Genomic DNA, 21813 nt, shown 5'->3' on the forward strand with positions numbered 1-21813 from the left:
TTATATAGAAAAACACAATTCTTTACTTTACCGTTCGCTGATCCGTCCTGTCCTGTGTGGAGAGAGCCTGGAATGAACTGAGAACATACATCAAAGGCAGTAAGGAGCTAACTAATGACACCTAATGATGTCATCAACTGCCTTTGTGACATCAGAGTGATGTCATCACCCGATGACATCACTTCGCTCACCAGCTCAGGGTCCTTCCCAACCAGAGGTGACATTCCATGTCCCAAGAGCCAGCCAGGATCAAACCGCCGGGGTCACATTTTTCCGTCTCCTCTTTTAACTTTATCGTATGCATTTCTCCCTTACTACGCAAATAAGGTGGGCTGCCCCTGTTGGTCCAGCTCATCTACTATTGGTCAATAAACATGAAGGAGCAGGATCCATGTGCAGATCAATTGATTCTTGGTGAGTACCTTATTTTAATCTCCACTTCTTCTTTCATTGAACATATTTTCCACAAAACTGCTGCCCCAGCTATGCCTAATAATACCCAGTGCCAATTAGACCTTAATTTGTGGCAAACTTTGTGAAAATATCTCTCATATTTGGATTTCTGTAAAAAACTTCTAAGAATCTGAACGAATACATCGTTTAAAGGTCTATCTGACAGAAGCATAAAACACAAATCGTCAAGATCATTTAACCTGTTTAGCAAATCATTCAAAAGGCTTGCTTCTACATCATCCACTATATCTGAACATAATTCAAAGTTAATGTCTTCAACATGTGGCCAGAGTTTGTGAAAAAGTTGAGCTGCCATTTTATCGTGGACTTCGGTTTTGGGTATGTTAGTTTTGTCTAAAACCACAGTAATAAGCTTTGTAGCAACTGAATAAACCAGATGTGTTTTTCTTTCTTGATTGATGTCCATTATTGCTGTTGATCTGAATTATATAGAAAAAGATTCTTTTAAAAAATCTTTACTTTTCTGTTCGCTGATCTGTCCTGTGTCCTGTGCGGAGAGAGTGAAATGAACTGAGACACACATCAAAGACAATGTAAGGAGCTAACTGATGACACCTAATGATGTCATCAACTGCCTTTGTGACATCAGAGTGATGTCATCAGCATTAAGGTTTTTAAAAAAAGGTCATCTAAGTTCACTCCAACATTCCAATTGGTTAAAAGCAATGACAAACATCCCAGTTTTGCCAGAAGCTAGCATCCCGTGCTAACTTCACAGTTGCAGATGGAATAAATTTTTCTGACACTTGCACTTCTGAAGCAAATTACCATGTGCAGTTAAATGCTTTATTTGAGTGTTGTTTCTCAGAAAAGTACATTTTAGCAACTCTGCATTTTAACCAGTGGTCCAATAAAGTGTAAATGCTCTAAAGAATTCTTCATCAAAGGAAATTAGAGAAAATTAGAGACATTTTTACACAACGTCTCAGCTTTTTCAGAATTAAGGTTACGTTTTCACATGACTGAATGCCCATAAGCTAACTCTTTACCATGTCTCTAATTTAATACCTGACAAGGAGATTTTAAGGCTTTTCTTTCTTTCTTTTTTTATTTAAAAATCTTCCATGGTAGATAGAGAGTATTGAAAAGTGAACCAACACGGTGAAAGTGGGGTTAACCTGGAGTTACAACATCAAAACAAATCATTCTGAACATACTAAAAAACTGTGCACACATGTATTTTTTATCAGAAACGTACTTTAACAACTGCAATATTACATCAGACAAAGGACAGGTTGGTTTATGGGTTACTTGCTCACAGAACAAAAAGCAAATGCTGACAGAAGAAAAGAGTCGGGAGGTGTAAGATCAGGATATTCACAGTAAAACCCAAACAGAGATGCTGCTGCTTAATTGGGTCTATTTTAAAGGCAGTCCGTGCATATTTCTGCGTATAATTCTCTCCTTCTGTCATGAGCTTGCCGAACCTTTCCGCACCCTATAAGCACTGATTTTCTCTGGTTTTAAACCTGACATTTTCCCTGAGGGTCCCTGGAGCCCCGTTCCCTCTGCGTCCATCTGTTCCTGGTGCGTCTGCATGTGGCCCAGAATACAGAAGGGAGGGAGAAGACAGTCAGAGGCCTTCAAACACATCTGAGTAATTTCACCTCCAGAAAATCCCACCGACGTGCTCCTTTCCACCCCCCTCCTTGTCTCTTCATCTCGTCTGTCTTTGTATTTCTGCTTTCTTCTGTGGCCTCTCTGTTTGTCCTATATTCCTGTCTCACTCCGCCCCCCCACCTCTCTCTCTCTCTCTCTCTCTCTCTCTCTCTTGCCCATACCTCAGGTACACCTGGCTGACTGCTGAGGGCTGACACTTTAAAGACACTGGCTTCAGCTTCTGCTGCACGCAGAATATCAATACCCGCCGTGAGCACACTCGCATTCAGAGCGCTCCATCCTTCTCAGCACACATGAAGGTACACAAAACTCCTTAAACACCCCGTCCACCCTCTGCACAGCACCCACTAACCCACTGACTATCAGAGAAGACAGAAAAAGAGGTCCACAGTTGTTGTTTTTTTTTTCTCTTTAAAAATGTTTTGCATGTGTCTGTTACGTCAGAGGAATTTTAAGCAGCTAACAGAAAGCCCCCTAAGACCTCATTCCTGCTCAGATATGTGCGTATGTATTTATACAGTAATACCCCCCACCCTCTTACTGCTCAAGCCTCCCTGCCGCCCCCTTTTGTTGGTTTATGTGTGCACGTCTCTCCATCAAATCCATGTGGATCTCACCTGGGAGCAGTTTCCCAGGGCAGGCTGGCTAAAAGAGGTGATTCCCACCATCCGTTTCAATTCTTTTTGACGGTCTGAGCAAATACGTGTTTTAAAGTCAAAGCTATAAATACACTTTTAAAACCTGCCTCAATAGATTTTTCCAGAGAACCAATAGGCTCTTCCGTTTTATATTTATAAAAAGAGATGTTTTTCTCTGCCTCGAAACAGCCTACAAAGAACAGAGAGTGGTTTATGTATCAAGTTAAACTGACCCAGAGGCTCCTGGGACAAAGTCAGGGTTTTTTTTTTTCTTTTTCTCACTTTAAAGTTTGCATAACGTTGCCCTGACACCTAGTGGATGCAAACAAATGACCTGAGTGATCAGAAAGCAGCAAGGCAGGATCGGTTTTCATTAAAGGACTCCCGCTTTTAACTCAGCAGCTGTGAAATGAAATGTTTGTCCTCATGAATCCGTGGAGCCCTCTGTGCCAACAAATTATATGCAACATAATGCTCCTTCAGCGAAGCAAATATTGCATCAGATTTAAGTTTAATTACCCTGTTGGATAGTTAGTTAAATTCAAACCAGACAACCGAACCTGGTCAGTACAATCTGAGACCTTCAGCTGCAGTATGAATGAGCAAAAATTAAACCAATTGATGTTTCCTTGAAAGAACACACATTGCTTTTCTGTTTTGGTCAAACCTTGTAAATGACTTGGACAATCCAAGGCGATACTGTGGGATGTGATAGTGCTCAGAGTATGTGTTGAGATTGACTCTCTGCTACTGACACACCAGATTTAAGTTCACTGTGTTTAAAAGTGACAAAGTTATAGCCCATTTTTGTGTTTGATCATGTTGCTCAGGTGTGGCAGCCATCTTTAATGGGGTTGACTCCAAAAGCTAATCAGCTGTGAATGTATATTCAGTAATACCGTTCTGCAAGTTTCACCGAAATTCATGCCGTTGTCCATGGGATTACTTTGCTAATACCACAAACAAACACACACAGACATGGGCATAAACATGAAAACTAAACAGGCTGATAATGATCGGAAAATAGAGCTGAGAAGAGAAGTTAAAATCCACATGATTTTATTTGCATCAAAACTAATTACTTTAGTTCATGGCTTCTTTTTCTGCTGTTCTCCTGTCGTGAGCTTCCTCCTTTCATCACAGCTTCCTTGTTTATCCAGTTGGATAAAAAAAAGAAAATTCCCTGGAAGTTATACATGTAGATATTATTTGAAAGTCGAGCTTCAGCACACGCATACACTGTCCGTATTTCTGTTGCGACATTGTATAAAGTGCACGAGCATCTTTTTTTTGTTGTAGTTCCAAGAGTTTAGCTTTTAAAAGCCTGTTTCATGCTGCCTGTGATCAATAGATGAATCATTTTAAACTGAGCTCACAGCTGTATGAAGCTCATAGTGTGACTAATCGCAACAACTTGTGTCTCTAAAAAAAACAACCTGAGAAACCAAGAACTACAAAAGCCTGCACCTTATAAATCTCTCAGAATTGGCTCAGTTTGTAATGATTTCGACATTGTAAAGCTCGAAAAATGACCCGTCTCTCTCTATAGGCAACAACTCGTTTCATGAAAAACGTTGGCGGCACAAGTCACAGGAGTTTAGCCAGCTACGGCTGACTCCTGTCTGGAAATAAAGCTCATTGGCTCCGTGAGTCTCAGGGAGCTCAGCCAAGCGCAGAATCAGTGCCCGGGCACCAGGGCAAGCTACCTAAACTGATATGACAGAGTGACAATCCAGTGCACAATTTGAAATTCACAACTGAGCAACAAGAGGGAGACTTTGAGAGAGGAAACTTCCAACTGAGGCAAAGTGAGGCAAATTGAAGAGATGGCCTGTGCTGCGAGGCGTGAGAAGGTGACGGTGGCCATTATCATTTTAACAAGGAGCAGCCTGCAGAATACCTTTTCCTTTAAGTGTCATAAACCAGGGGATACTGTCCAGAGAGCGAGACCAAGACCAACACGGAGACGGATGTAAAAGGTAAGTGATTTTATTTACAGGGTGATAGCTATATACAGTGGGCGGTATCCAGAGAGTCTGCAAGAGAAGGAGAGCTAGGTGAGTCTCGGGTACGAGTCTAGATCCAGACGGTGGCGAGAAGTTGGTAATGATGTCTCTTGGTTTGCTTACAGATCCAGGAGTTAAATGCGGCGTCGAGGAGAGGAGGAGTGGTTCCAGGAGTCCCAGAAGTTCCAGACGTGACGAGCCAATTCCAGGAAGGTAAGTATCAGAAGGGTGTCAGGTAAGTAGTCCTTAGTATCCGTAGTCGTGGCGTGGCAAAAACCTAGGACGTAGGTACAAACAGAGAACGTAGTTAACACTAGGAGCAAGGTTTCAGGTTAGACGCTAAGGCGGAGAATCTAACCCAGTAGGTTCGATGCTCCAGCGAAGATGTGATCACAGCCTGCTGCTTAAATCCTGTATGGTCTCGTCAGTGGTATGAGGAACACCTGTGGACAATGATTAGTGGCACCACCCAGAAGGTGGAGCCAAACCCCAGATCCTCACATTAAGGAGGCTTCACTGCATAAGCGTTAAAACACCCTTATTACCATTCGGTCATTGTTTTTCTATTTCTGGTCATGATTTTCAATTTGCATCTCCTCTGCAGCTTTGGAGAAAAAAACCCACAAAAATAAATGCAAAAAACACGTGGTTTGATCTGGATTAGTGAGCAACAGCGTTTGGTAACAGCACAAGACGAAATTTGCAAACGCTATGAAAGAAATTCCCACACGCACAACAAACGGATTTTGGCAAAATGAGCAAAAAAACCCAGCCGTCTTTGGAGGCCTACAGCTCCGAAATACTACACAGTAGAAACATTCAAAGTTCAAACAGGAAGATTGGACTTTCCATGACTGAAGTGGCGTTTTGATAGTTTTTACTGTTTATATCCAGTCAAGGTTTGATTTGTATGATTGGTTCTTTTAGTTTTTACCTTAGAAGTTAAAGTGTGACACACTTCCAAAAAAAATTGCAAACAAACTCTTCTTACTCTTGCGAACTTTATCCTTCTTACACAATTTATACATCAAAATGTAGGAATTTTGCTGTCATATCCCTCCAGAGTGCAAAGTGTACACATCAAACCTCTCCTTGACTTCCACTGTATTAGAGCACAGACAGGTGTTTTATAACTTGTCGTATCTCCTATAAGCCACTACAGACATAAACATGTACGTGTGTGACGACCAGGTCTGTTTGCCATTTACAGGTCAGGAGATTTTGTTTGCGACTTATAATTTTTGTGCAGCAGCTGTTTGTCCAGGTGTGTGGTTACCATGGTGACACTAAAGCACCACCAGCATCAGCTTTGACATTTATTTGTTCTTTTTAGAGCTTTTATACTGTTATACATCAAAATGTCAATATTTTGCTGGCTTAGATGATTACAAAAGGAAGTCCTAAATTACAAAAAGGTTTTTTAGAAAAAAGCTGTTGTTGGAGTTTTGTATAGAGGCTGCATTGGTATCCTTAAACAAAAAAATAAAATAATAAAATACAGAATTTCCTATTTTATTATCAGCGTTTTTCAGAAAGACTCAGTCTGATATAAATATTCTCCAACACCTTAACACTGATCCTAACTGAGCCAACAAAGTTGGAATAAAAATCCTTCTCAAATGTCTTACAATCACTCACCTTTTCCACCATTAGTACCAACAGTTTTTGTATTTTAAACCTTTTTTTGCAGTAGAACTCATATGCTAGGGGTAAAGCAATATGATTAGATAAACTTAAGCAAACTGGGGCCTTTTTATGCAAATAGACGTAGTATAAATAGTCCTGCTAAAAAAGGGTGAAGTCAATTGAAGTCGGACTGACCTTCCCATTCATGTTGTTTTTAAAGTCATTTCACTTTAAGAAGAAAAGACGTTCATTACTACCACCACCACCCTGCACACACACACAGGCATGCAAAGCACAATACAAATGAGTCAAATCTAATCCCCTGGGTATTGGCTCAATTAGACCACAGCAGAAGATGATCATGCGGTGATGTGAGGATGCAGCGATGGGCGGCAACAGTTCTGCTGCTAAATGTGTATCAAAGCCTTTACTTTTAATAGAACTTGTTGCCTACAGGCAAACATTAATGAGTCCTTTTTTTTTGTCAAGGTGAAGGAACAGAGATAGCAGACTTAATGTTAAAGGATGCAATCACAGCATTTGGGGTGTAATAGCAACTATGCTGCTAGTTTTTCTGGCATAATAAGTTAAGCGCTCGCCCTTGACAGAGCAGATGTGGGAGGCCAATTTAATGTGAATGCAATGTAAAGAGAGCAGATAATATACTTAATTTAGGTGTTTTGTTGCAAAAAAAACCCAAACTGTCTGCAGCTGTAAATACCAACTTAACACAAACCTGTCATTGTACCCTTGACACAAAAGTCAACTATTCAGTTTTCAGAATGAGTGAGTTAGATTTATACCAACAGGAACCACTAGATGGTGCTGTTTAGTTGTTGCTGCTGCCTTTGTGAAAGTTGCAGGAATATTTTGACCTCAGTGTTTTTAACATCAGACTAATATTTGACTACAGGTTCCTGTTTTGCATCAGCTGCAGTGCTGAGCACCGGCTGTTTCAGTCGTCTCAGAGGCGTCTGTTCAGAAAGGTGTGATGCAGATCACAGAACTCTGGTTTATGGTCTAAAACCAGTGATTCACCACTCACTGAATTCAATCCAAGCGGCTTTTTGTCTCTGATTTGCTGTGCTTCAGCGTACAAGGCTGCGTACAAGGAAAAACATGCCTCGTCCGTAAATGTGATGACTAAAAATGCCTGTAGGTTTTGTCTTTACGTGCCCACATTTGAGCAACATGCTTTGATTCGTCTCCAGCTGTGGGGAACGGGTAAACAATTACATTGCCACCTTGTGGGATGTTTCCTACAAAAGCTGCAGAGAATGAGCTTCTTTTTTTTGTTTGTTTTCGTCACGAGGAGCATGAAACAAATGAGATGGAAATGAGCTTGGAAAACACAGCCATAGGAGAGGCAAGCATCTTTTGTTGACGCACAGATAAATTAGGCTTTTTCTTCATGCGTGAAGAATGAATACCATGTGTAAAAGTAAAGCCAAACATAACCTGAGTTAAACCTTCATTTTCTGTCTTGCTGATGTGATAAATTCTTACTGAACTTGTAGTAACTTGTTTGTAATATTACAGCCAGACTGTTTTACATGTTCTTGTTCCCTGTTTTTTCTTTTTTTAATGCAGACCTCCTCACATCTCTGTTTATGTTACATAATCCTGTTTTTATACCTCTGGTGAGTTCCAGCAGCCAGCAGAAGGAGTGTTATCAAGGATCAGTGCTGTTTTTACTGCTACAATCATGTGCCAGACAGAGATACGGATGATTGGGGGGATTTTGGGGGGCAGAAATTTGATGTGCGAAAGGAGAGATGCAGTATGTGTTTGTAGGAAATAAGGGAAACATCAGAAGAAGAGGCAAAGCAATAGACAGACAGGTAATGGAGTCAGATTCTCAGAAAGCTCATGTGAGTCTGCAGCCGTGTTGCCAAAGAGGGACTCTATTTTTAGGGGAGGAATGTACAAAGGCCTCGTGGAAAAGTGACCATAACAACAAACTGTGCAACACACTCCCTACAAAGAGGGGAACACATACGGTCACACAGCATCAACACAAGAAGAAAGGGAAGAGGGTTCAGGAAAATGGCAACACAATACATTTTCTGCTGAGAACTTGCCTTGAAGCTTGTTGGATCCAAAGAAAACATCAGAGACAGAAGAGGATAAAAAAAAAGGTAAGAGCTGTTTGGTAAGGCTTCGTGATCTGCAGTGGGGTTTCCAATAACGGTTTTCCTATGTTTGCAGGATCTAAATAAAGTCAGAAGTGATGAATTGTATTTTTTATTTACAATCTCATTTTAAGTGTAGAATGACACATTTGTACATGCACATAATGCATGAAATGGAAAAGCTGCAGCCACAAAACTTTTGATTGTCACCCTAACCATCTCCGCACAACAAAACACACCCACAACTTCTCCCATGAGAATGTCAGCGCTGACGTTTCCGTTATATGTGATGTGAAATGAATTAAATGTGTAAGTTAGAATTTTATTCATTTTATTCTTAATATTAATATTTCAATGAGAAATTAAAGACATTTATTTCCACTTTCATGACTGTATAAACAGTCTACTATATGAGCAATAATTGACTCTAAAAAGAGCTGAGAATTAAATTTATGGTTTATTTAAGGTTATTGAACTGTTTAAACTATTTATTCTTGTGTGTTTGTACAAATAAATTGTACAGTACTAAAGTAATCATATCCAGGTTTTGATTAAATTAAATGAAACTCAGACAAAATTAGTGTCACTCATTTTTTTTGTGATTAATAATAAATCCCATTTTAAGCTCTAAAATTGTAACAAATTTAGCATTTATGTCTCAAGCAAATTGTCTTTCAAACCATATAAAAGCTAAATGGATTTGTGGTCTTGGCCTGTTCTCAGGATGGATCCATCTGCAGCAGAGGTCCACCACTACAAAGATGAAGATCATTCCTCCTCCCTGCTTCTGCAGCTCAACAGACTGAGGCAGGAGAGCATCCTGACAGACGTGGTGCTGTGCTCAGGGAGCATGCAGATCCCCTGCCATCGTAACGTCCTGGTGTCCAGCAGCCCTTACTTCAGAGCCATGTTCTGCAACAACTTTGTGGAGAGCCAGCAGACCAAGGTTGACCTGAAGGGATTCCCATCAGGCATTTTGAGCAGCATCATCAACTACGTTTACACTGGACTTATTAGCATCAGCGTGGACGTTGTGCTCCCTCTGATGCAGGCGGCATCCATGCTGCAATATGGCCGTCTTTTTGAGGCCTGCTCTAGCTTCCTTCAGGAACAACTGAGACCGAACAACTGCTTGAGCATGATAAGACTTTCGGACATAATGAACTGTAACAGTTTAAGAGACAAAGCTAAAGAGATGGCCATGAAGAGCTTCTCCGACGTGTCGGCCTCTGAGGATCTGTGTGAGCTCTCCTTACAGGAGCTGATGGGATACCTGGACGATGACAGCCTTTGTGCAGAGGAGGAGCAGGTCTTTGAGACTCTTGTTGCTTGGATACATCATGATCCGATGTCCAGGTGTGGGGCAATCAGCGACCTTTTCAAGAAGGTTCGCCTTCGTTACATCCACCCCACCTTCCTCTTCCAGTTCATTGCAAATGATCCTTTGATCCAGTCATCCACCCTCTGTACCGAGCTCATTGAGTCTGTGAGACGCCTCATGTTTTCTGTTGGCACTAAGAACAATGGAGACTCCTCAATGGATTCGCTTTGGGGTGCACCGCGGCGCTGCACCTACGATGACATGTTGCTGGTAGTCGGAGGGAGGAAGAACAACGAGCTGACCTCGAGGGAAGCGTTAGCCTTTGATGAGAAGAGCCAGAAGTGGCAATGGCTCGCCAAACTGCCTGTTCGTCTTTACAAAGCGTCCTATGTCGCCCTTCACAGCGTACTGTATGTTCTTGGAGGCTTAACCACGAATACAAAAGACAGCCAAGTCAGCAGGACTGTCTACACCTTGTCTCTGAAGACCAACCAGTGGCGGATAGCAGAGCCTATGCTTCAGCCTCACTTTGCCCACCACAGTGTCTCCTACCTGCACTTCATCTTTGTCTTGGGTGGCCTTGGCCCTGACAGACAGCTGACAGACAGCATGGAAAGGTGAGAAACTCAGTCAGCGCTTTCTGTTGCCAAGCTGCAAAACAAAACGTGCAAACAAGCAATGTCTCATTGCTGTCATATCAGGTACAACAGTATGTTCAACCAGTGGGAGTCGATGACACCTATGCCTGAGGCTGTGCTCCACCCTGCAGTCGCTGCCACCAACCAGAGAATCTACGTGTTTGGAGGAGAGGATGCCATGCAAAACCCTGTCAGGCTCATACAGGTGAAACTACATGCAGTCGAGTGCTTCTTTCCATTTCTACCCAATCATCCGCTCATTTTATTTACCATCCCCCTCCACAGGTTTACCACATCGGCAGGAACATGTGGTCTAAGATGGAGAACAGAATGGTGAAGAATGTTTCTGCTCCTGCTGTTGCTACAGAGGAAAAAATCTACATTGTCGGAGGTACACACAGTGTGAGAGCTGTGAGAGGCTAAAACGACTAGCAAATTAAAACACAAAAACAAAACTCACAAGAGTGTTTAAGAAAACACATCAAAACTGATAATGAAACTACATTTTTGAAACATTTTTCAGCAAACCTAATGTGTCAGACAGCATTACAAACAGAAGAGACAAAATTAAAAGAAAATCTCAATGTTGGGTAAGAAACACGAGGATGATCCAGAAAACATTCCACCTCAGAACATTTATTAATTAAAAATAAGGACAATATTTCAGTAAATAATATTACAGAAACCAATATTTCAGAAGACACCAAATTTCAGTGAAATCTTTGAAAGAACCAAAACAGAAAATGTAAGACCTGTTTTGAATATTTCACCAAACACAAAACTTTACACAAAAAGATGTTTAAAAATATCATGTTGCATTTACAGTTTTGGAAAGCTTAAGAGCAATTAATATCTTACTTGTTGTAGATAAATCTATGAACAATCTGAATTTGGGAAACAGAGTTTAACTCTGACTGTATTAACGAGCTAATGGCGAGTCTGAGTGGGCCCAAACCAAAGTGGATTGCTCTCATTTTAAAACAACTCAAATCTTGAAATCTTTATGCTAATTCAGTGTATGCAAATGTTAATTCATTTGCACAAGTTGCAAATGAAACTGGCAGATCTTTACATCTATGGTAATCTGGACGAGTAACTAACAGCAGCTGGTAGCAGTAGCTCTTCTGGTGCAGTCTGAAAGGAAATATTTGTGTATTGCAACCTGGATGGTAATGTTTAGATTTATAACAAAGCATTTACATGAACTGCTACAGATCTTTGAGTATGCGGTTGTTTTAAAACAATGGCGATCCACTTCGGTTCTGACTCCTGTGGGATTAACCATGAGTCAGAAATAAACTCTATTTCTCCAAACTGGGACTGGTCATAAAGCTCTCTACAACAGGTAAGATGTTAAATGTTCATAACCTTTCAACAGAACCACACTTCTGTGGATCTAAACTATCTCTTTAAGGCCATCCATGCTGTTGAGGGCCCTATAGGGCAGTTTGATAGGCTTTGCTAACTACTAAAACAATATTTTTACCGTTTCATCCCTAAATCTTTTAACCACTTGGATTATTAAATATTACTTTAAAGTTTTAATTCATGGAATAAGAGACAGTAGCGTAGAGAAAAGGGCTATATTGCTTTTCATCGACACTGATTAATTCCAAGTAATTTCTTCAGTAAATATGACAGTAGAGTGACATTTCAACATTCTGCCGGAGCCCCAGGTGCCTCCTCTGTCACATGACTGTCTCTGCTGTCACAGGATACACCCGCAGAGTGATCGCGTATGACACCAAGGCCAACAGGTTCATCAAGTGTGCCAACCTGAAGGAGAGGAGGATGCACCACTCCGCCACCGTCCTCCACAACAAACTCTACGTGACGGGCGGGCGCTACATCGACGGACACGATGTCATTGGAGACTTGGACACTTTTGAGTGCTACGACCCAAAGACAGACACTTGGACGTGTAAAGGGAGTCTGCCGTATAAATTATTTGACCACGGCTTCCTGACTCTGACGTGTGTGTCGCAGAATTGGGCAAAATCATCATAACTCGGGGAAAGAAATCTTTTATAATGTGATATTTCAAACTAAGTGTTTTGTGTATTAAAGGTTTGACTAACTTTTTAGTAATAGTTCTAAACAAGTTTATTAAGAAAAGAAATTGACCAACATGACCACTCAGTAATTCAATCATTTATTTTTTTTAGGCCATTTCCAAGTTTCTATTCAACAGCTAGACATTAAAAAGAAAGCTACTCTTCTGCACAGCCTGTTCTTAACCTGTCTAACTTCTCCAAGTGCTGTTTTCTGCCTGCTTTGAATCTAGAGATTTTACTTGTCATGTTTGAATCCTGGAGGCTGTTTGGTGTGAGTTGAAGCTACGCTCAGCTCTCAGGTCTGAGGTTAGAGATTCATCTGCAAACATTGTTTGTTGCTTCATTGGAAACTGAAACTGTCATGATAAGATTGCTAATATTTTTATTCTACTATTACTCTGTAAAAAGCTTCAGTTAGCCTTCATGACTTTATGTTTTCTTTTCAAGGAACCAGATTTGCTTGTAATCTTATAAAATGGTCTTAATCAAGAGTTCTCTAAGTTTATTTATCTTTTATTTTTTGGGGACTTTGGCTGCTTTTTGGCTCATTTTCTGTTCAGGCCTTGTAAATGACCACAGCAGCTTAGTGTGCACTTTGTGCTTAAAATATGTAGAAAGAGATCAATCAGTCAAACAAAATCAGATCATTTTGTGTCTTTGTGACAAGCTGCTGCTAACAATGAGCCTGAAGAGCCGATTTAATATGAGCTAACTTCTAAGTTGTTTGTTCTTCTGTTACTTGTCGACACAGAACTGGTTCATCTCTTGAGTTTAGGAGCCTTTATCTGCATAATTCACAAGTCAGAGTTAGGTGACATTAACAAACAAACAAAAAAACATTCCTCAAGTGAATGAAAAACCAGCTAAAGTCGAAATAATGATTGCTCAAGCTCATTTTAAAAGATTACAAGAAAGTCTGGCTTCTTGAAAGCAAAACATAAAACAGAAGGATACTCAAGACACTGTCACAGTTTACATCTTTTTAGTAACTTGTTCAGTGAGATTTGATACATTTATAAAATTGTTTCTAGTTTTTATTATTTTCCTCTTTTTAGAAATATAACTTTTCAATTGATTCTTGTGACCTCTCTTCATTTCTCACCAGCTGACAGTGAATCTCAGTAGGAGATGTGTCATCCTCATCTTATTTTCGGTCTATTTGACATTCAGTTCACACGTGATGTCTACATGTCTGGACTTGTTCCCGCACTACACACACACACACACACACACACAGCAAATGTATATTGTAGGAAACTTTGCAGGAGAACACTTTGTTTTGTTTCATAACTGATATTTCAGGCTAAGATCAATGCAGGTTATTCAGAGTCGGCGAAAACTACTTTCTTTAAAATGATTAACAGCAGCTGGGCTGCTCACGTAACCTTATTTACTGACGACTTCCAGAAAAAACAATATCTGCCCCTTAGAAAGGCGTAAACATAAGTTAACCACAGAAATCCATGTGCACTTCCATGAAAACAGAAATTTTGGGTCAAAGGTTGCTGCCATCAAACAGAGTGGTGGGGGTGGGGAGGGAGGATGCTGCGAAACCTATAAGTGATCTGACGTTATTTTGAGTAACAAACAGGGCGGCGAGTGTTACACCGCGTGAGGCTTGTTGCCGTATGAGCTGGCAGATGTGAGGCCAGAGACAGAGAAACTGATGAGGTGTATTTCACAACAGAGAATCTGAGCGAGTGATGAAACCCGTCCGTGAGGAGCAGCAACAGGTGGATATTTGTGTAACTGTGTCCTGAAGTGTGTGTGTGTGTGTGTTTTGTGCAGGGTCAAGCAGGACTGACCAGCTGTTGTGTCCCATCATTTTATCACAACAAAACCAGAGGAGAAGGAGAGAATTAAGAGGAAGAAATCCATATACCATATATTTAATCAAGGTTTAAATTATTGATTCAAGCAAAGCTTACAACCAGGCAGATTTCAGCTCAGTGATGTTCCTCACGTATTAAAAAAACTCACATCAGCAAAGATAACATAACATGCTCACTATCTGAGTTACAGGTTAGTCTGCTAAAATCTGTTATTTCCAATGAAAATAAACACAAAGTTCAGTTGAAGAATGGTGGGTCCTCTCCAAATTCTCTGAACTCATCAGCTTGGTAAAACAAATGCAAAACTATTTCCCCAAAAGTACAGCGATGTTATAGATAGATTTGAATTTTGTATTTAATTGAATATACTGTAGCTCAAATACATCACATCCCAACATTGCAATGTTACTTTTTTGTATTAAAAAAAAAGGAAATCTATGCAACTTCAACCCAATCCGTTTATTTCTATAGCACCAATTCATAACAAATGTAATCTTAGGGCAAAAGACCAAATCAGTTGTTGATTCAAATCCAGTGACAGTCTAATAATTCCTATTAAAACAGATTTTACTAATGCTGATCAGTCAAAGTTATCTATCTAAGGGAGCCAGTAGATTCTCACTTGGTCGTAATCCCCCACCCGGAGCAGCATGTTGGTGACAGTGGAAAGCAACGACTCAATATTATACTTTAACAGGAAGAAACCTCCAGCAGAACCAGGCTCAGGTTGAGCGGCCATCTGCCTCAACCAGCTTGAGTTTGAGAAGAGAGAAAAGACACACAGACAAATACAGGGTCAATCCAAATGTAGTTTCTATGTTAAAAAAAATAAATTAGAGGCTAATAGCAACAATGATTGCTTGTACAAACATGGGAAGAAGAGAGAGTAAAGACAGCAGCAGATCAAGGAAATGTGGTCAGTAGGGCGCGCTGACTCCTGATGACACAAACCTGCTAACCTAGGTACATGAATTTTCTAATATGATAAAATTGTTGGTAGATTATGTCACCATAACCCATCTATGACTTCTATGCAAAGCTGACCTTCTTTTACTGATATTATTTCGCAAACATAGGATGAATTTTCTCATAAGGACACATTGTTGTGACAGTGGGAGGACAGAAACTCAACACTGCCATCTACATACAAGATACTCTAGAAATTATGGCTTTAATTTTCCTCCTTGAGCTGTAAATAATACATTTAACTGCTGCTCGCTCTGTTTCTAACCACATTGTATCTGGTCAAACACAGTTAATCATGCACTGAATAAACTAAACAAAAACTAAACAGGGTCAGAGGTCGAGGTTTAGTCACTGAGTGACCAGACGTTTGCTGGGACTTTCCGTGTCATCCTGTAGTTCATCCTGCTCCAGAAATAGATTTAATCAGACTTCAGGGACTCACAACACCATATTCACTGCTCTATACCAATAAAGTGAACACAGTATTATGTATTTAATTTTGAAGTTCCACTTGTCACACATATCATTATATATAGTTACCCACAAGGGGAACTATTTCAGCACATCGGCTGTGGTTTCAGATGTAACAATGATCAGTTCCCCTCCTGCAGTGTACTCGCTGTCTTCTCTTTTACTCAAAAGATGGCCTCCTGAAATATTTAAACTTGCATACATCAGAGATACATTAAATACTCAAACAGGAAGCAACATTTAAACCATTTTAAAAGCTTCAGGAACTAAAGGCCTAGTTGATGAATACCATCAGTGAGAGATCGTAACAGAGTTTTAAACTAAGATCCATTCTGATCAAACCTCATAAATAACATCATGCACAGTCTCACGTGATCTTGCATGATCTGTTAGCACTTGGAGTATGAGTTGTGAATGACTCTCAGCTGCTGCCACACCAGATTGTTGGTCAATACTTGTAAATTTAGCAGATTTGTAACCATTTTTTTTATTTTCTAATGCCAGTTGGCTGTGGCGGCCATCTCGACTCCAAAAGCTAAGCAGTTGGAAGTTATGCATCCAGTGATTTCTATCTGAGAGTTTCACTACAATCTGCCCACTGGTTTATGAGATATTTTGCTAACACGACAAGCAAACAAACAAGAGCAAAATCACTATCTGCCTTTTGCCTAAGAAGTGCCCCGATGGAGCAGCTAATTCTTCTATTGAATCAGTTTTAACTGATAAACACACATAACTTCACTAACAGCAAAGAAGATGGGACCAGGATTCTCTGTGAAAAGCAGGTTGTAGCCATGAGAGGCAACTCACAAGAACCACATCATCCACATGTGCATGATGTGTGCCCTCAGCAGAGCGGACGCACCACGACACACACAGAGGGGGGAGCTGAATCTGGCCTGACGCTTCCTGGAAGAGGAGCCCCCTTCGTGTGCACACTGCGCAGCAGCTGACATGTTCTGCTGATTGTATAGTGTTTCATGAATTATGTGTGCCGAGCAAATCTCCCGGTGCTTTTTCTTGCTTGTTGATTACATCAACTAAATGTTTTGCTGCGTTAGACTTTTAGGAAGCAGCTGCAGAGGACGCTACCTATCAGTGTGTGTGTGTGTGTCTTTGGATGAGGCAGTAAAAGCCCTTCCTTATTGATCACATTTTTGCTTCCAGATTGCTGGTGACAAAGCTAAAACTCGGGCACTGTTAATGTTATCTTCCTTGTAAACACCCTGTCTGTTGCCAGAAGGTTAAGTAACAGTAGGAACAGTATTAATGTGATAAACAAATCAATAAAACCTCCAAGTAAAGCCTCTAAGATAAACGTGAATATTTTGAATCAAGCTGATAGGATCTGATCCAGTTGGGTTGGATGGAATTTGTTACACATTATCTTTCAAGGACAAAATCAATTAAAAGTCCCTCCGACAGCCTTCCTGGATTAATCAGCGCTGATTTTTGAGGGAAATTTTAAATACAGTGGTAAACTTTCTCAATTCAAATAAACACAGTACAACCTAATGCTGTGGAAAAACCCAAAACCAAACTCAGTCTATTTATAATCCCAGGGGGGACAAAGAGACAGGGGACTATGCTGCGATAATTCTGAGAAGCCTGAATGTTTTTCTCTCTTTATGTTTACACTGACAGAAAGCAGACACTGACCAGATTTAAGAAAACGCTTCATAAAAGCTCATTCTTCCTGCAAAAGAAAGCAGTGGTACTTTGTACTCTGCAGGTGGATTACACAATCACGTCACACACAGTCATAAAAATAAAAATGCAAATGATGATTTATCTCCCGCTGCCAAAAGACAAGAGGTGGGAGACGATGCCTTTGCCTGTCCACGTGTTTGTTTGTGTTTGCAAAATATCTCATGGATGGGTTTTAATGAAACTCTCAGAAAGTAACCACTGGATGTTCATCGACAACTGATTAACCTTTGCAGTCAAGCTAATTCAAGATGGCCACCATGGCTAATCAACCTTAGCCAACACAAGAATGGCTATAACGCTGTCAGTTTTACAGCTACTGAGCTAAAATTTGATGTGGTAGTAGCTGAGACTGATCCACAACACATACTTCTGGTGCCAACTCATTGTGTGAGACCTTTGCTTACAACCTTGCCATTAACTATTGGAGTCAAACCTGTCTGTCTGTTAGCAAAATATCTCATGAACCACTGGACAGATTTGAATAAAACTGTCAGAAAGTGATCATTAACATTGTTTACATTGTTTATTTTAACCTTGTGACCATACTTACCTCTGGTTTAGGGTATTCGGTATAAATTGTGAACCAAATAAAATATCTTTAACTTGCAAGCCAGGCCTCTGTTATTTCTTATAAGCTTATCTGTGTGAGGGTCCAGTAAAATGAGAATTTGATGTTCTCCTACCGCCGACTATACTTAGCTGTGATTGTACGACTGGTCACAGGAGAACATCTACAGCTGATGAACTTGTGAAATTAACCACATTTAAGATGGCTGCCGCAGCCAACTGACCTTAGAAAACTAAGAAATGGCTAAAAACACAGCCGGGCGTCCAGATATTGAGCTAAACTTTGCTGCGGCTGAGAGTCATCCCAAACAAAATTTTAAAAAGCCACACAACATCTTTGCATAAAATTTGTAATTAACTGTTTGAGTCAACCCTATCTGACTGCTGGTGACATATTTCAGAAACACTGGACAGATCTTAATGAAACTAATATAAAATAATCATTAGATGGACATCTACAGCTGGTTAACTTCTGGAATCAAGATGGTCCACAACCATTTCCAAAATAGCTGACTCAGTCAATTTTACAGATTTTTTCAAGGAAAGCTATGCCTTTGATTATAATTAATTAGGCTCCTGTGTTTTAAATAGTTGCATCAAACTCAAAACACCAGAAGTCCTGATTAGCCTCACATTCAGTATTGTGACATGTTTTGTTTTCCTGTTCAGGTCAGTTAAGTAACAGACATCAAACCTGCTTCAATAAAAAAAAATGTTTATGCTTTCAGACTGCTAAAACATTTGAAAATGAATGCCACCGGTGTCTTCTGTCTTAACTTTCCATGACACCGACAACGCCTCGTGCCCTCGCTCTTCCTCCGCTCTCCTCTCTCCTCTCCTCTCACATCTTTTGCAACGCCGAGGTTGGTAAACAAAGCCACGTGCTGCGGAGAAGTTTCCAAAGGGGGCGGGGCTTCGGCGCTTCCGGGTTCAGACCCGGAGGATAAAACGACGGAGCTGCGCAGCGTCAACACAAGCACACAAACACGCTCAGGGTTAACAAAAGCGCTTTCCGGAGAGGAAGACGTCCGAGCTGTGGTTTTTATAAAGTTTTTTTTTGTTGTTGCTGTTGTTTTAAATTAGTTGAAGTCAGGATGCCGTTCCTCGGGCAGGACTGGAGGTCGCCGGGTCAGAACTGGGTGAAAACCGAAGACGGGTGGAAGAAGACGACAGCAGACGACAAAAACAACAACGTCCCCGTGGACAGGTTGGTTGCGCTGAGAGAAGTGTCGCGCGCAAGGAAGTTGCGCAACTCCTAAATGCGCAGTTTTCCATCCGTCTTGGAAGGATGGATGGAGGGAGGGAGGTGTTTTTAAGAGTCCAAACAACAATGTGAACAAAAGGGAAAGTGTCGGCCTTCGTGTCGGTTTCCATCAGTGTTTTCAGGGTTGCTAAGTTCCCCTTGCAGGCTAATCACCGAGCTAATAATAACCCACCAACAAGTGAGGAGATTAACAAAGCTCTGTTCAGCCTGGACTCCCTCCAAAGTTTACTTTGTCTCACTCAAAAAAACAAAACAAACAAACAAAAAAACTGTCTTTCACCCGTCCTGAGGTTAGAGACAGACTCAGTTAGCTTTTTGTGTCTTTGAAGTGCTGCAGTTAACTTGAAAAATGTATGTGTGTGTTTCCAGCTTCTGCAAAGTCAAGGAGCCGGAGTGTTTCAACAAGGAGAACCTGCTGCTCTCCCTCAACTACGACATGGCTGCCAAGAAAAGAAAGAAAGACCTCATGAACAACAACACCAAAATCCCCTGTGAGTTCCTGCATGCTCTGACACAAGGGCGACGCTTTGCTGGGTTTGGGGCCTTTCTAATTTTCTAGCATTTCATTAATTTGTCAGCAACCCCCAGCCAGCCGTGGTGTTGCATCTTATTTGCTGTGCTCGCGCTCGTCTCTGAGCTGCAGCAGTAACAAGGCCTGAGCAGGCCGCTGATGGGAACGCTTTCTTTTCTCCCAGATTTCTACAGGGAGAAGTGGATTTATGTTCATAAAGGAAGCACCAAGGAGGTAACAAAGCAGCTCATTTAGTTTGATATCAACATCCCCCCTCACCCCCTCCCTGAATTCAAACCCGTTCAGCCAATTCTGTGCTCCTGCGAAGGATCGCAATCTAACACTCTGATAATTAAATTCTCCCAGCGCCACGGATACTGCACGCTCGGCGAGGCCTTCAACCGCTTGGATTTCTGCAGCGCCATCAAGGACACGAGGAGGTTTAATTACGTCGTCAGGGTGAGTTTTTGTGTCTTTGCTGCTTGTTTCTGCTGCTTTTTTGTCTGTCCTGTTTGTGTGTGTGTGTGTGTGTGGTTGAGAAGGGGTTAAAGTTAGGAGGGTGTGTAGGCTTCTGTGAGGTTCTTATCAATCCTCTCCAGACAAGGAACCCTCACTCAAGAGAGCGTGTGTGTGTTTGTGGTATTTGGCGTCCCTTTAAACCAGTTCTTCATTAAAAATCAGTTCCTTTTTGTTAGCAGCACATCATGCATTTTATTAGAAGTGTTTCATTCCCACAAGATCCATACTGATTTGCTGCTTTGTCAAAGGAATATTTTTGTATTATTTTTTTTATTTTCGGTCCTGTTTAACCCAAATGTCAGTTTGACTTCAGCTCCCCCCCCCCCACGTCCCACATGTGTCCACATGTGAGCTGAAGGCTGCCTGCCGTGGCGTCCCCCTTCGTGCTGTGAGGGCGAGGGGTTTGTGACAGCTGTGCGGTGAGGTGTGACCGCCTGACAGGGGGTTTATGAAACCAGACCTGATGATTGTCAGCTGATTCAGAGCCCCAGACACACTCACACACACACACACACATTTCCCTCTACCAGATTAACTTTGCTTTGTACCCCACCAACCACCTCTCTTCGTCTTCAGCTGGTATTTTTTTGTCTCTTCACACCAAAGCATCATCTCAGATTCATAAACTCAGTGCAGTCTTTCAGTGTCCGAATGCGCAAACCGTTTTTGTCGGCCTTGTTGGGAGCTTTTGACCTTCTTTTTGGCGCAGGTTGCAGCTAATAAGCGCAGTAACGTGTGGCGAGCCCACAGAACAATACAACGATGTAACTCTAGCACCCAGTCTGGACCATCTGACGGCCTTCACCGGGTCGTTTGACTCCGTCTCAGTTACACAGATTAGTTTCTTCTTCCTCGCACGGACAAGTCATGCTCTCCGTTCTTAGGGCCAGACACGGAGAAGCCATCAGTTTAGTCAGCTTAAGTTAAAGCCCGATTCGACTGCGATAACGATAACAATAAGACCGGGCGCTTTGTATTCTGCTGGTTGAGCCTCTGGAAAAAGGGGAAAAAAGAGTGAGCCGCATGCCAAGCGTTAAGGTGCAGCTTAGCGCGCGGCGGGGGTCTAAAAGTAGACACGGAAGTGCACATTGTTCTGCCCGGCTGCTCTGCAAAGAGAGGGGAGCGCTCGACGAGCTGCTAAAAGAAGAAGGGCAGAGGCTTGGGTTCAGGAGCGACGCTGGGAGGGAAGAATGGAGAGCGGAGAGCTTCAAACTGGCAACGTAATGGGAAGGAACCAGTTTATGCAGTTTATGATAAAACTGAACTTTATTAAATCTTCCCATCTTTATTATGATAATCTTTCTGGGTGCTTGGTTAAAGTAGGTGCCTTTTATTAAAAGTTATAATTCGTTTTAAAAAATGTAGCTAACTTAATTTATTTATGGCTCAAATGTTGTTGATGGCTCTAACTTGAGTTTCTCCATGATGTCACTGCATACGAGATGCCAGACATGCCCCCCCCCC

General features: G+C 41.3%; 2 protein-coding genes and 2 long non-coding RNA genes across 4 annotated transcripts in view; 3 read left to right on the forward strand and 1 right to left on the reverse strand.

The window, feature by feature from the left end:
* The first annotated feature begins 4439 nt into the window (after window positions 1-4439).
* Window positions 4440-4998, forward strand: LOC119617775. Its single transcript, XR_005234183.1, has 2 exons — window positions 4440-4711; window positions 4864-4998. It is a non-coding gene; the product is annotated as an uncharacterized LOC119617775 (long non-coding RNA).
* Window positions 4712-5176, reverse strand: LOC108232274. Its single transcript, XR_001808452.3, has 3 exons — window positions 5097-5176; window positions 4862-5015; window positions 4712-4768 (listed from the first exon to the last, which is right to left on the reverse strand). It is a non-coding gene; the product is annotated as an uncharacterized LOC108232274 (long non-coding RNA).
* On the forward strand, window positions 5135-13584 carry LOC108232192 (kelch-like protein 38). Its single transcript, XM_037980180.1, has 5 exons — window positions 5135-8502; window positions 9220-10434; window positions 10519-10660; window positions 10741-10846; window positions 12170-13584. Exons 2-5 carry the CDS (start codon window positions 9221-9223, stop codon window positions 12460-12462), a joined length of 1755 nt encoding a protein of 584 aa, XP_037836108.1. The 5' UTR covers window positions 5135-8502; window position 9220; the 3' UTR covers window positions 12463-13584.
* A 5427-nt stretch (window positions 13585-19011) lies between these two features.
* The window catches only part of fbxo32 (F-box protein 32), a 6069-nt gene continuing 3267 nt past the window's right edge, over window positions 19012-21813 (forward strand). The window contains exons 1-4 of the mRNA XM_017410036.3: window positions 19012-19262; window positions 19689-19810; window positions 20015-20064; window positions 20197-20289. Coding sequence (XP_017265525.1) covers window positions 19150-19262; window positions 19689-19810; window positions 20015-20064; window positions 20197-20289 — 378 coding nt within the window. The 5' untranslated portion in view covers window positions 19012-19149. The remainder of the gene's footprint in view (window positions 19263-19688; window positions 19811-20014; window positions 20065-20196; window positions 20290-21813) is intronic.

Source organism: Kryptolebias marmoratus, linkage group LG16, assembly GCF_001649575.2.
Source record: "Kryptolebias marmoratus isolate JLee-2015 linkage group LG16, ASM164957v2, whole genome shotgun sequence".
Classification (NCBI taxonomy): Eukaryota; Metazoa; Chordata; class Actinopteri; order Cyprinodontiformes; family Rivulidae; genus Kryptolebias; species Kryptolebias marmoratus.

Coding starts and splice junctions, on each gene's coding strand:
- LOC108232192 (XM_037980180.1), top strand. CDS start 9,221: ATGGATCCATCTGCAGCAGAGGTCCACCACTACAAAGATGAAGATCAT. Junction 10,661..10,740: donor ACCCTGTCAGGCTCATACAG/GTGAAACTACAT, acceptor CCCCCTCCACAG/GTTTACCACATCGGCAGGAA. Junction 10,847..12,169: donor AAAAATCTACATTGTCGGAG/GTACACACAGTG, acceptor CTGCTGTCACAG/GATACACCCGCAGAGTGATC.